The following is a 15456-nucleotide window of genomic DNA, read 5'->3' as shown; positions in this document are numbered from 1 at the left end:
AGATGTTCCTTTACTAGGCATCAGATCGAGGGCATTGGAAATTCGAAAAAAATGGAGGAAGAGGCGGTAGCGCTGATGGTTCCTCCTCCATGTCATTCATACTTGAATAATGTAATGATGCATTGAACTTAAGGGCCCAATAAATAAGTTATGAAGTCACTTTTTTTTTTTTTTTTGTTGTTGCTTTCGAGGGAAAGTGAAAGAGTGCCATGAAACTAACGTGCCTCTTCATTCAAGAGCAGTTGGGAAACCTGTCAATGTTATAGGATTACATGGAATTTTCATTTCAGCCGAACATTGTTTCAAAGATCCATTCATCATGCGAACTAACCTTAATTCTATCTCATTCTTTTTTGAAGTGCCAATATCAATTATTAGCAAGACATGTCATCATACACATTGTGGTAATATTATAAAAAATGAAAATTATAAAATTGAAAATTCCTTAAATCCTCGTTAGACCCTCATGAAGCCTTCAATCAACCGAAAATTACACTGCCACACGCTTAAATACTCTCGATCGAGCAAACATGCAACTGATACAACATTTTCTCACTTCATCTTCAAGTCAAGATGTTTGCTAACACTAGGGTCGTTCCTCAATGTGTTCCCATCCATTATGATGTTAGAACGTTTATGCTTATTAATGAATCTTTGTAGCTTGATTTCAAAAGCAAAATAATTTTTTTTAAAAAAAAGTGGAACACATTAAGTTGCTAATTAACATTGAAGAACCATGAAGAATAAACAAAAACGAGATTGGGTGGTAGGCATTTTACCAAAAGCAAGAAAGCACTCCATTAATACAGAAAATCTTGCAGAACTTTCCTCCATTTCATGGCTTCAAGCTTTTACTTGCTCAAATATATAATGTTGCTTAAGATCTCGATGAGCTGCGTGCCTATGATCAATTGCTGCACTCGAAGAGGAATTTCTTGGTCCAATCTACATGATCATTCTCTATCTTCGAGGACCCATGCAAAGCTATATTAGGGGGCTCCTAATGGACCTCATACGTAGCCAACTAATCATGTCAGAAGCATCTTCCAAGTTCTAAAGTAGGATTTGTGGAATGTCATTCTCTAGGGTGTGCTAACCATAACGAACTGAGTGCCTGGAGTTTTGAGACATAATCGCTGATGACAAGAAGTGCACGGGCCGTTGTGCGAGTGCTCAAAATTCGATGCATTTGTTGCTGTGTTTGCTGCCTCAAAAGGTCATCAGCCTAGTAAGCAATAGAATACAAGAGTTATAGTTACAATTTCCTATTGTCCTAGCATAGGTGAATCTGCTTTTACACATCAACACACGTGCGCAAACACATGGAGCCATGAGAACAAGTTCATCTAATAAGCATGATTTGTGAGTTTAGTTTATTACTTGGTGAAGAAAATTCTCTAGCAATGCAAGCTTGCCCATAGCAATTTCCATTTGTCCCACGTAAGCTACATTTCCAGAACCACTAGGGCCCAAAGAGGTAGAAGAAAGTGTCTCTACTAGAGATTATTGCAAAGCTTCCATCCCTTGAGATAAGGCATATTTAGTTTGTTGGGATAATTGCTGCAAATTACATATGCCCATCCACTATTGATCTGTCAAAGGTTTAAGGTGGTTCCCAATTATCTAAACCTCCAAAATGTTAGTCTCTCTCTGACCATGTGATTTTTATTATTGCTTTTAGACTCGGGATTTAAGTTTCCCAATACCTTCTTCCTTCCTCTACTACCCATGTTTGTTAATCTCAGTAAGTGCGTCCATTTCACTCTCCTTTATATTTTAGACTAATCACAGGTATGTCTGTATGTAGCCGGGCAAATTAAGATATGACGGACTCTATACGCACTACAAAAAAAATTGCTTTTTCCAGCTCATGTTTTTTTCGGCTATCAAATTTAAGCCGCAAATAGTCCAAAGTTACTGTTTGAGAAGAAAGTTTCCAGCGGAGTGCAAAAACCATCGCTAAAGTAACTTATTGCGACCACATAAAATCGCTGCAACAAAGTCTGCCGTAGAATTGATTTTGCTTCATATTTTTGCAGCAAGTGTTGTGCTGCCGTAACAAAACTTAGTATATAATGTAAAACTAAATTTCAGCCCACACCTTATTTTCCCTCTTCCCTCCCCGATACAGTACTCTGCCTCTCTTCTGTGTCGTCAAACAGCCATTCTCTGTTGCTTACGTGCATCGTCCAGCCAGCTACCGTGCCTTCTCGCCTCCACTCGACGCCGGTGAGTCTGTGGTACTAGTCGCGTAAGGTATTCTCGCTGTAAATTGATTTTGGTTGGGTTAGAGTCTTTTGTTTTGGTAAAATACGTTGTCCTACAACCTTTTTGTGGTGGGATTAGATGCATTTTTGTATATAGTTTGTCCTAAATTACAATATGTGGATTTTGTTTGCCCTAGATTTCGACTAGCTTTCAAATGTAGTATGCCCTAATTCGATTGCTTTTTCCTATTTTACTGTAAATGTTGTTCCTGGTTTCCTAATCAAAAGCAAATGCATCAGAGTGACTTAGACTATGGAGTTAATGTCCAATCCTAGTAGTGGCCTTTGAAGAAGGATGTCTGACTAAGTTGTATTGACTTTAATTTAAACAATGTGAATGCATTTTCTAAGTCTTATTACACATCAATTCCTTTTTTTTTAAAAAAAAAAGTCTTATTACACATTAATTGTCGTGATTGATGTATGAGTACCTTCACTCGTTTTATGTTCAAAGAATGAAACCGAGTACTTACTTTCTTCTTCCCAAAATCTTTTACTCTTTGGGCTGGTCCTAGGTGATTCCTTATATGAAAATTTAGTTGGCAGGCTTTAGAGGTATAAATGTATGCCTTCTTGCAAAGGGAGTACCTTTTCTAAATAAAAGAAAAAATATGGGGAAATATGAAAATTTAGTTGGTAGGCTGGATTGTGGTTGCAACTGTTTATGAAAAGTGAAAAGATATGGGGAAATCTTTCTTTCTTGTGACTTTTCTCTCCAACTTGGCTTATATATGTGGATTGCTACTTATCAAAAAAACTTGGCATATATGTATGCCTTGTGATATTCAATGGCTTTTTCCCAATTCTGTTCATAGACTTTTTTGACTGTTGCTTTGGTCTGTTTGTGGGCTATTGTTTTTTCTCAGAACTAATTCCCAATTCTGTTCATAGGCTATTGTTAATTCTTAGTGAAAGTATTATTAATACTAAATACAGTTATATTGTTTGCTTTGGGCTTGAGCTTTCACTCCCCTGTTCCTGAACTTTCACTCCCCTTATATAAATTATATCAATGCATTCCTAAACTGCATTATATAAACTGCATTATAAATACTGCATTATATCAATGCATTCCTAAACTGTATTATACAAACTGCATTTACATCAATGCATGAATAAACTGCATTATAAAAATACTGCATTATATCAATACATTTCTAAACTGCATTATAAAAATACTGCATTATATCAATGCATTTCTAAACTGCATTATATGGTTACTGCATTATAAATACTGCATTATATCAATGTATTTCTAAACTGCATTATATGGTTACTGCATTATTTCAATGCATGAATAAACTGCATTATACAAACTGCATTATAAATACTGCATTATATCAATGCATTTCTAAACTGCATTATATGGTTACTGCATTATAAATACTGCATTATATCAATGCATTCCTAAACTGCATTATACAAACTGCATTATAAATACTGCATTATATCAATGCATTTCTAAACTGCATTATATGGTTACTGCATTATATCAATGCATGAATAAACTGCATTATATCAGTGCATGAATAAACTGCATTATACAAACTGCATTATATCAATGCATTCCTGAACTAGTTAAAGGTTTTTCTATAATTTGTTGCTACCAACACCAAACTCTCTTATCATTATTAAATAATGATACACCACACTAAAGAGCGATGAGCAATAACACTTACCCACACTTACCCACATGATTCTTTAAAGGATCTTTTTCCCAATTTACCAATTTTTAACCTTTAGGTATTGTTCGTAGATGGACAAGAGTTGGATGAAAATCACTGATAGATTTCGATCCAGTGAATATGCGACAGGCGTTAAAGATTTCATTACTTTGGCTCGATCTCATTCTGCAAGTGATGAAATCCGGTGTCCATGTACCCTATGTTCAAATAATTATTTCCTACCTATAAGTCAGGTAGAGAGATATATGTTCATTAAAGGTATTGAACCAACTTACACAACATGGATATTTCACGGCGAGGAGGAAGATTTACCTTTTATTGATGGTGACGATCTTCATGATTCCGAACAAGCTGATCCCTACATTGATGACATTGATGTTATGTTACAAGACATTCGGGCAGGGAATTTCCCTAATGTTCCTTCACCCGAGTCATTCTATGCCGGGGGTTCAACCTCAGTTGGAAGTGAATCAACCATGAATTTTGGCCAACTGTTGGTTGATTCACAGCGTCCTCTTTATGAAGGTTGTTCCAAGTATTCTAAACTTTCATTTTCAGTTAAATTGCTGCACATTAAAACACTTGGTGGCTGGAGTGTAAAGTCATTTGACATGCTTCTTCAAGTACTACAGTCAGCTTTTCCGAGTGCTCTTTTACCGAAGTCATATCAAGAGGCACAAAACTTAGAGCGAGGCCTGAGATTTTCTTACACAAAAATACATGCTTGTCCAAATGATTGCATACTTTATTGGAGGGAAAATGCAAAGAAACAAGAGTGCCCTAAATGTAAGTCATCAAGATGGATATTCAGTAACAATAAGCATTAAGCAACGACAAATTCCTCAAAAGGTTCTATGACATTTTCCGTTAAAGTCAAGGTTGCAGAGATCGTTTATGTCACGTAAAACAGCAGCTAATATGAGGTGGCATAGGGATCAGCGTGTCAATGAGGAAGGTATTCAAAGGCTCCTGCTGACTCTGAGGTCTGGAAGGCATTTGATCAAGAACATACTTGGTTTGCAGAAGATCCTCGAAATGTATGGCTTGGTTTAGCCAGTCACGGCTTCAACCCCTTCAATAATTTGGCAAAACCTTACAGCATATGACCAGTGATTTTGGTGCCTTACAACTTGCCCCCGTGACTATGCATGAAAGATCCATTTTTCATCACCTTATTGTTGATTCCTGGACCAAGGTCTCCAGGAAATGATATCGATGTTTATTTGTAGCCTCTAATAGATGAACTATTAGATCTATGGGAAAATGGTGTCGATACATGCGATGCCAAAGTCACAGAGACTTTTCGATTGCATGTAGTTTTAATGTGGACAATTAACGACTTCCCTGCTTACGGAAATCTCTCTGGGTGGAGCACTAAGGGGAAGATGGCATGTCCATCGTGCGAGCAAGAAACAGATTCGTTGTGGTTGATTTTAACTGACAAATGTAGGAAGTAACATATTATTTGCTGATTTTAACCGACAAATTGTATTAATCCCTACTTGTATTTGTAGTCTGAGAGTGATGAGCACCTTATTGATTTCTTTAAAGAGGTGAGATGGAGTAAGAAGAAGGGTAAATTTGTGACTCCAGCGACGGAAGAGAAACATGTGAGTGACTTTCAATGAATCTGTGTGTACGTATTATTTACCTTGTAGTTTTGAACGAATCCATGTGTACATATTAACGTGTGATTTCACTTCCTTGGATAGAATGAAATGGTTGCCAAGTACTCTAAGTTAGAGCCTGAGAAGCAGACTAAAGATGTTGCTGCATCAATCTTTAGGGAGGTACTAGGCCACAGGCCAGGGTATGCAAGGGAGTTGGGGGAGATGGTTATCCCCGAGTCATCTAGACAGAACATTGTAGAAAAATTTGCAGCATTAACAGAACGTGCAGAGAGGCATGAGAAGGATGCTGAGTATTACAAGAATCAATTGGAAGAATTACGGGGGAATGTAGAGAAAGTGTTGGCGAAGCAAGCCGAGTACGACAAATTATTAAGTTCATACATGGAATCACAGAAGCAAACCCAAGGAGAGTCTCATAGAGAAACTCAAGGACCTGCATAGGCAGTTCCATTTTTAGTCAATAAGTTTTTTGTGCGTTTTTTGTATGACTTTAGTTTCTGTAGGCTGGGACCAAATCAAGAAGTGAAAAAGGTGTATATCTATGATTCTCTAACCTTATATATAGTTATATATATATATATATCTATATAAAATATTAATTAGTCCTCCTAAATATTGCTCTTTTTCTTATCATATCAGAATTGCATGTTTTTTGTGATTTTCTAATTACCTCAGTGATTAATATGACTTACATGATAGGATGGAACCATCACGTCATCTAATACTCATGGAATGTATGTAGCCGGGCAAATTAAGATATGACGGACTCTATACGCGCGGCTATCGTACACTAGGTGACGACATATCACTTTCCCCTCTGCCTCAGGTGTTTTTTGTGTTGTGGTACAGTTTGATCTTATTTCTACTGCTTCTGCTTCCGTTTTAGGCTGCAGAAATGCCTTGCCTTTATTTTTCTACCTTTTCATCTAATTTCATCTGTTTTAACTTTCTTTCCAGATTCGAAATAGTAAGACAAGTATCATTGCTATAAAGAGTCTTGCTACAGAATAGCACGAGTGCAATAGCCCCGCGGTGCACCTGTTTCCTTTTTCTCTTTTCTATTTCGTTCTCTGACATAGTGCACTCAATAAGCTAATATTTTCTTTCTTTTTCTTTTTTATTTTTTAAATAAAAATAAAATGATTTTAAAATAAAACTAATCCATTATTTCGTATAAATCTTCATTGTTTTTTTCTAAACTTCTTTGTTTTGTCTGTAAGAGAGGAAAACTAGAAGGAGATACAAAATAATAAACATACATCACTTTTCATAACGTGATATCATTTTTGAAACATTTTGTAAAATGTCTTTTAAAAATAAGGTTATTTTACAAAAATATCTTTATTTTATAGAATAATGTTAAATATAAGTCCTAAATAGACAAGTCATGTGCAAGCTCTTCATAAGAAAATAAATCCCACTAATAAGTAGTAGTTTTTTTAACACTTTTTAAAACTGTGATCCACTTTTTTATAAAGGCTTGCGCATGACTTGTTTATTTAGAATTTGTACAAATCAGTTTTCTATTCTACAACATGCATTGTGAAATATGATATGAAATGTATTGTGTGGATATCATTACTCTTTAAAGATACTTTTATTTTCAAAATTTTTACTCTTTCTTTCGAAAATATCCGAGTTAATCTTGTTTTAACTTTAAAGTTCAAACGTGACACCATGTCAGATGCACCCGGGGCGGTTCCATAGAATTTTTCTTACTATAAAACGTTTATAGAAATGATGTCATGGTCTTCGGAAAGATCGACCTTCTTGTTTCGATTATAGACATGAAGGCATCCCCTTTGATAAGGTCCAATTTGGAGCCGTCTGCAATTCATGGCAGACAGTGGCGAATGATCGCATGAAAAAGCCAGTGGCTACGCAAGTCATGCACATTCCCATGTGGCATGCTGATTCCTAAACAACAGATATGACATCCAAAAAAGCATGGAATTTATACTGTATCACCGAGCAAAAAATCTGACTTCAAGAGCCCAATGCCTTACCAATACTTCGGGGCGGGAATTACCCTCTTCAACCCCTTCAGGAACGTGAAAATCCATCTTTCACGGCTTCTAAAACTTGGATGCGGATGCGGGTGCAGCTTCCATTACTCCTCAACTCCTCCTGGGGACAGTCTTGTTTTGGCTATATATGGTATACATAACAGACTTGACTTTCATGACATTGGATCAAGTATACCGGACTTATATGGATGACACAAATATATAGATGGTTAACCTCCGATGTTGTGTGTTAAAGATCTGGTCTGGTCGTAGCCCTTGATTATGGAGGTGGGCTCGTATCATTTGGTGTTAACAACACTAACCCTAATCGTCCCCACAAGCACTAGTCAATCGATGTTTTGGGCAAATGATGTTTGTTTGTCGTTGTTTCTGTTCCATGTAATGCCATCGAGTACTTGCAGCAGTAGTGCTATATTGTTTCTTCAAATTAATAAAATAAAATGCACTTGCAGTCAATATGCCATTCATCACATACAGCATTTGCACATTATGAATACCCTAGGACAAAAGGCAAGCAACAAACAAAATGATTCATACATCAAAATTGATAAATTAAAGAGTAGTGAATTACATTTCACATGTTGTAAAAGATAGGAGATTCAAGCAGGTGGCGTTTGTTGTATGTGGCCATCGAGCCGCCGATTGTGGGTTAATACTTCCCTTGCTCGTGCACTCCTGTACTGAAGACGATGGTGTAGCATCTCTGACATCTGGTCGAAAAATTCGGGATCCCATCTATGAATCAACAATGGATCTTCTGCATAACAGATGTAGATGGATGTAACAGCACTTTCAACCACCACCATTGCCAGTCCCACCTGAGATTAAATATCCATGCTGTGCAACTATCATACAGAAATTACATAGCAACAGATATAAAACAACATTCCGACACTGTCACACAACATCAAAACAATCTCTAGTAGTCAAGAAGGATATTGATACACCATCGTGCCCTATTTCACAGTCAATTGGTGGCTACTTTCAATTTTTTACCTCTTTGCATAGTTGACAAGCAATCTATCATCTCTTGGTATTTTACAACACATGAAGTGGATATACAACATGTAAACTGGAAGTGGGAAAACTGGCTAAGGGTGAATTTCTTCCTACGCTGTGGATAATATTGACAGGGTAAAAAATCTGACAAAAAAACTCTCCTGATTATGGAATCATGTATAGCACACCCAACAGATCCCTAGAATAATTGGGGTGTGTGTATCACCTCTAAACCAAATATTAAAACTAGGTCTTTCAAACAACTATAATTTCAGCAACCATGTGGCAATAGAAAGGGATGGAATTCTTGTGGAAAAAACTTACCAAGACCATTCCCACCAACATTGTAGTGGAGCCCACCATGCTCACTCTGTCCCTCCATTTAATCCATGTCCAGACTCCTGAGCAAGTTCCAGTAACAAGCCCACCCAAAAGAGTGCCCATTAGTAGAACAGCACCTGAACAATCATAGGCCACAAGAGCCTCAACTCCTGTTGACTGGAATAACTCCCAGGCATCCCTTGCTGAATGGTTAAAGCCTTTACCATTAACTGCAATCTGGAGAATACGGGTGCAAACCAAGCTTTACATAAACAAAATTCTAGAAATGACAATAGCTGGCGACATAAAAATTACTTTTAACAAACATCAAATTAACAGTTAAGAGTCCAAAGGGATAAAAAGGAATTATCCACCATCCAAGGTTAAGGCTGCATGAAAGAAGAATAGGTCACGGTAAGTCATAGATCCATAGAGCAAAAAAGAGAAAATGAGGACAGAATTTTAAAAGAAAGAGGTGTGTATTATAAGCTTTAACAACTGCATACATCTACATTCAGATTTTATTGATGAGAGAAAAGAGCAACACAAACAAAGGAAAGGAACGCCAATAAAGGTAAGAGAATATTGGATGTTACTTGAAATGCAATATGTCCAATGGTAAAATGTTTAGACTTCATGTGGTATCTAAATTGGATCACTTTCCATTATGACCTACCAAACCCATACCCACATTCTAAATTCCCTTTTCCTAGCATACACAACGAATGGCCCACGAAGCCTAAGACTTTCCAATTCCACCTTTTATCTTTTTATTTTAGTTTCACTTGTAGGAGTTAAATAAGCCATGCTACCAGATATAATTTTAATCACACAAACAGCTATATATGCACATCAACATACATACAAACATGCATAGGCATGTACATGTATATTATGTATGCAGACATGCTTGCAAGACAGATTTAACTAACAGAGCAGTACCTGGACATAGGCATACTTGTTGAAAAAACGAACAAGAGTCTCCACAAGATGAAACAGGAAATCAACACAGCAAAGTAGACACTCATTTTTGCCAATCTTTGACCGAACTCCCCTGATCTGATATATATATCCCAAACCATTAAAGTATAAACACACTCAAATTTGAAAGCAACATAGTGAATCAGTCACGAGTGCTTGCATGTATACCTCCCACCGTAGTGTTCGAATAGCAGCAGTGAAGAGTGATCCATAGCAAATGCTGCCAAAAGATGTTGTCACAGCATACCTTAGAGAATTCATCAAGGAGTTTGGAGGTATTGATGATGCTTCGCGACCACCATGGATAAGAACTAGAAACACCATCCCAGAAACTATAACATGTACAGCATTACAGAGGACAGCACCAATCCAAAATAAGCTTACAGATAAAACCTGGACCACAAAATAAAACTTTATTCGTGTAACTAGCTATGGCTCATTTAAGTGGTGGTTTCATGCAATTTTCATTAGGATAATAACAGCTGAATGAAGAGCAAAACTTGCCAGCTCACCACAAGAAGCCACCAGCGTCCACCATCACCCATGCTTGAAGCCACAACACCAGCTGCTCCAAAAGACCATAATCCCAACCATAAAAGCATGACAAGCATGAAAGCATATGCTACTCTCATAACTTCCGGAAGACTCAATACCATCTTTACTGCTTTTCGCAACACCAGCATGGTAAAAGGAAGTCTATAGTTAAATAAGAGGTAGTTAGGTTAAACTTTTGTGGTAAATCAATAAATTATCCACACACTCACATACCACCGAGTTGCATTTTTTTGCAAGTAATTAACCTTTATTGATTAAAAATAAATCTCTTTTGTAAGTAATAAATCTTTAATAATGCACCGATATACCTACCTATCAAAAAAAAAATAATGCACCGATATATTTATTCTGCGAAGCTCATAAACTCAAGAATATTTCAAATTGTACCTGTCTATTACTGATATGACATACAAAAACTGAAAAGCAGCACCAGTTGCAAACACAACGCCCCAAAAGAACTGGTCGCCCCAGAAACACAAAACACTATCTACAGCAAGATAAGTGGTCAAAATGTGCACTGAAACCTTCAACATTTCATTCGCATGCGAGCCCAGGAGTAGCAGCCAAGTACATCCAAGAACAGTCCCAACTCCGCCAGCAACAGCATAGATCGGCCAATAATTCTCCGTCAAGCCACTGTGGTGTTCCATAAACCTAGCAGTGTACCTATCAATGTTTAGCCTATCCGTTTTCTTAAACCTATTAAGCCCAAGAACCACGAGGCCACATCCCAAAACAATCAAATGAAGCATAAACACTGCCAGCCAGAAAATATCGCGCCAGCGACGTGAAGTGACAGAAGCAAGCATTTGGCCACCATCCCCGCTCCTCTGACTCCGGACAACGTTCTATAATTATTCAAAAATATTAAAAAAAAATTGTGAACTCAAAAGTATTCAGTAAATACCAAAAAATAAAAAACCAGAAATTTCATAAAAAAACATAAATTTTTTCACTAACTGCTGAATTGAGTAAGAGGCGATCATCTCATGAAACTGATTAGAAAAAGTTTCGACATCTCAAAAAGTAAGAGTATATTCCTAGAATTTGACACTAACTGTTGAACGCCATTAATAATGATAAATGCTAATGAAATTGGTTAAAAAAAAGTTCTAACTTTTCAAGCCCATTAATCAATCGAAGATGATAAAATTTCTTTTTCTAGTCTTACACAGCTTGCAATCGGATAATGAACATATTGGAAATTACGAATACATGGCGGAAAAGGTAAAGAAAAAGGTTTGAGCCTTCGGACAGTGACTTGAATGAACTAAGAAGCTCCAAATGGGATCAAAAGTATTCCAGTCGTTTTGCAGTAAATGGGATTAAGAATCAGTCCGAAAGAGTTGTGCATAAGAGGAAGTGATCGACGAACCTGGTCGGCAGCGGATATCGAGGCGGAGTCGAAGGAGGAGTTGGAGCTCAGAGAGTCGGTCATGGTGTGAGGGACGGATCGAGAGGCATAGCACGAAGCAGTAGAACAATTTCCAGGCAGTCCTTGGTTTGAAATTTGTAAGGTAGGTAGAGAGAGAAGGAAGGAAAACGGGAAGAGGCAAGGCGAGGAAATGAGGAACAAGTCAATGGGGGAGAATTCCAGGGTGGTCTTGGATTAGATTAGAACGCAATTTAGAAACTTGGGTGGGACTGAAACTCAACGGCTGACTGAGAGAGAGGGAGAGATGCGAAGGTTCTGAGATTTGTATGGGTTGTCTCATTGGAGGAGTAGGAGTTTTTCCTTCCTTTTTCCCTTTTTTATATTTTGTTGAATTTCATCCAAAGTTAACTATTTTCCTAACAAAAAAATTTAAAAAAGTGTATTTTAATAATTATATGAAGACTTTAACAAGGGAAATTCCTATCTACTCTACGACTCATAGCAGCTTAACAGCCTATTCAGCAATGGTAAGGTTTTGCATACATTATATTATAAAATTAATTTATTATAAAATATATCCGACGTATCATATTAAATAATATTTACTTATAAATTCACTGTAACACTTTTTTTTTTTATGAAGAATCAAAGTAACATGTTCAAGAATAATTCCTCTCCAAATTTATTGAAATAACATTTACTTATGGTGAAGGAAAATCATGGCTACATCTAAACACTTAGGAATTACAAAAAAAAAACCCACAATATAAACCAATAAATCCCAAGCATAAAAAAGGAAGAAAAAAAAAAAAAAAAAGAACAACATCACCTTAATACCAAGATCTATACAATGAATGACCAATCCATTTCGTCAATCCGTCGTCAATCTTCCATACGAAAGGTTACGATATCCACTTGAAGCTATGCACCGTCTCAACGAGTTCGCAAGTGAGATATTTCCATTGACTGCTAACTCAGCAAACTGCTATTATCCAAGCGAAGAATTCCTCTAATTACAGGAGGTAACTCTGAGCTTTCATTCCAAGTCTGATTCATTACGGAAGCTTCCAACCTTGCAAAGCCATCAGCAAACGAGTTACACTTCTCAACATGAAATTAGTCACTATCATAGGACCACAAATGCTATTGATATCGAACTGCTTTATCGATAATTTTTGGCTTATGAGTCTAAAGTTAATGAATGGATAGTGATGTATCTTATGTTTGTTCACTGTATATTATCTTAACTAATACCTCAGGTTTGATGTAAGTTATTTTTAAAAAAAATTTAATTTATGAAAACGTCTACTAACAATGGTAATATCGAATATTATTTGACTAATGATAATTTGCTTTATCATTCCGAAGTTCTTGTGGATTACATAGAGAGGCCAACACGCATGGGCTGGTGCTCCTCTCCATGTCTTATTTATTGTCTGTTTATTTTCTGTTTGTTGCCCAGATGACTAACACAAGATAGGAGGTGAATTGAGTTGTATTAAAAAATAACAATTATAAATCAAATATATAATATAAAATATAAACAAAATATGAAATAACAATAAATATAAAGAGTAAGGGTAAAAGAGAAGTAAACTCAGTATGTTAACGAGGTTCGGCCTCGCCTCAAGTTATCCCTTGAGGATTCCCAAATTCACTATTCAACCTCTTTCAGGTGGAGATAGAAACCTATTACACCTTTAAACAACACCGCTACACAGGATTCGTGCAGAACACCCTCTACACTTGCAATCACCTTACACGTGGTGATTCAACTATTCCCCGTGTAGAATACTTTCTACACGCACAAGGGTTATACACACCATTTTTCTGATATAAAAGCTGATAGTGGGTAAGTTATCAGAAAACACTCATCAATGAGTGAAATAAGAACAATACAGCGCAAACTATATCTCTCAAAATGAATAAGGATTAAAGCTCAATGCTTAGAGAAGAGAGAATGAAAGCTTTGAATGAATGTTATATGCTCTTGGTGTTATGAATGTGAAGCTCTCAAATGATCTATTTATAGGCATATGAGACTTCATATTCAAATTTAAAAAGATTCACATGTCAAAGACAACATCATTCACTTTTTCAAAAAAATTAAATATAATCTTTTACTTTCGGCATATGACAAAAGGAGCACACTTTCCTTTTCAAAAAATTCAAACCTAATCTTTTACTTTTTGCATATGATAAAAGGAGCACACTTTCATTTTCAAAAAAGTCAAACCTAATCTTTTATTTTTTGTATATGACAAAAGGAGCATACTTTACTTTTCAAATTTTTCAAACAAAATCATCTACCTTTTGTATAAATATAAAAAAGTATCAATCACTTTTGAAAAAATTCAAATAAAATATGCACATGTGAAAGATGACAATCAATCATCTTTAATATTTTCAAAGTTCAACCCTTTAATCAAGGCATGCACATGTAAAAGATGACATTCAATCATCTTTCAAAATTTTCAAATTTAATTTTCAAAAATATTCATGCACGTGTGGAAAATGTATTTTAATGCTTTATGATAAAATATTAATTTTGAACATTAATCCTAATTTCGAATTTTGAAGAGATTTACAACATTACTCTATAACTTTAATGTGAACTTGTTCCCTTCTTGCTCATGCTTGTTTTCTTGATGTGCTTGACTTCATTGTGTAGACAACTTGAACTTGAGACTTCTTTATTATTTGAATTCATTTGTTATCATCAAAATTCATGTGTAGATATATAATTACACAAAACTTGAAACCTTGGGTTCAACAATCTCCCCCTTTTTTATGATGACAAATACTTGATAGAAACTGAAGCCTGTATTGATACTTAAGCTCCCCCTGAGAATGTGCGTTAGTTTTTCAAGCAAAAATATAAATATAATTCCAAGCATATATAACAAGTTTAGCAATTTAAACAATGTTAATATTCTAATCTAACACTTCTCTCCCTTTTGGCATCATTAAAAATGATCCGCAACAAGTAAATAGACATGATGAAAACGGTGCATTAGTAGAAACTGTTGATAGTTGAAAAACAAATGGATCCGTCCGTGACCCGACAAGTGTGGCTGGAGATTTGAAAAAAATTGTCTGATGTTGTTGACAAACGAGATTGAAGGCTCTGAGTTTCTAAAATGTCATTTTCACCGATCTGCATCAGTCCTAAAGTTTGTCTCATTGACTTGGATGATAGCTTGTCTTGTTCTTTATGCTATCTCTATAAAATCAGTCCTGAAGTTCATCCAATCCGCATCAAATTTTCTTCTCATCTTTATAACTCATCTGCATTCCTTCAACATTCTCGTTTTAAGCCTTCTATTCTTTTCTCAATAGCTCATTCTTCTAACATTTCTCTAGATCCATCTATGAGGCATTCTGCATCTCAACTTCATGTCCTTTCTGCAGCTGCCATTTGTTGCAGTAAGAAAATAATAATCTGACTAATAAGTCAGATTTTGATGCTATTTATGACTTGGTGAGTCTTGGGACTCGCTACTCTTCCTCTATTGTTGCTTTTTCTCAGCGGTTACAAGCCAAAAATCATGAAGTTGAAAAGCTCAAAGAACAAATTGTTGTACTTCAACGAATTGTTCAAGAGTCTCACACAAG

At 36.0% G+C, this 15456-nt stretch overlaps 1 protein-coding gene and 1 long non-coding RNA gene across 3 annotated transcripts; one reads left to right on the top strand and one right to left on the bottom strand.

Moving 5' to 3' along the window:
* The first annotated feature begins 2062 nt into the window (after positions 1-2062).
* Positions 2063-8066, top strand: LOC122297180. 2 transcript variants are annotated; one of them, XR_006238679.1, is made up of 3 exons: positions 2063-2229; positions 6283-6409; positions 6541-8066. It is a non-coding gene; the product is annotated as an uncharacterized LOC122297180 (long non-coding RNA). The 2 variants fall into 2 exon arrangements; XR_006238680.1 differs by having other exon boundaries at positions 2065-2229; positions 6283-6377.
* On the bottom strand, positions 8003-12209 carry LOC122297179 (CTL-like protein DDB_G0274487). The gene is made up of 7 exons (XM_043107139.1): positions 11842-12209; positions 10854-11314; positions 10424-10607; positions 10080-10304; positions 9873-9989; positions 8934-9167; positions 8003-8428 (listed from the first exon to the last, which is right to left on the bottom strand). The coding sequence occupies exons 1-7, from the start codon at positions 11902-11904 to the stop codon at positions 8210-8212; spliced, it is 1503 nt and encodes a 500-aa protein (XP_042963073.1). The 5' UTR covers positions 11905-12209; the 3' UTR covers positions 8003-8209.
* Positions 12210-15456: the final 3247 nt, after the last annotated feature.

This window comes from Carya illinoinensis, chromosome 15 (assembly GCF_018687715.1).
Source record: "Carya illinoinensis cultivar Pawnee chromosome 15, C.illinoinensisPawnee_v1, whole genome shotgun sequence".
Taxonomy (NCBI): domain Eukaryota; kingdom Viridiplantae; phylum Streptophyta; class Magnoliopsida; order Fagales; family Juglandaceae; genus Carya; species Carya illinoinensis.
The sequence above is the reverse complement of the archived record's forward strand: the minus strand, read 5'-3'. Positions and strand labels throughout refer to the sequence as shown.

Excerpts from the sequence above, each read along its gene's own strand:
- LOC122297179 (XM_043107139.1), bottom strand. The coding sequence starts at position 11,904 with ATGACCGACTCTCTGAGCTCCAACTCCTCCTTCGACTCCGCCTCGATA. Across the intron at positions 11,315-11,841 it reads CGATATCCGCTGCCGACCAG|AACGTTGTCCGGAGTCAGAG; the intron begins GTTCGTCGATCA and ends GAATAATTATAG. Across the intron at positions 10,608-10,853 it reads GTCATATCAGTAATAGACAG|ACTTCCTTTTACCATGCTGG; the intron begins GTACAATTTGAA and ends ATTTAACTATAG.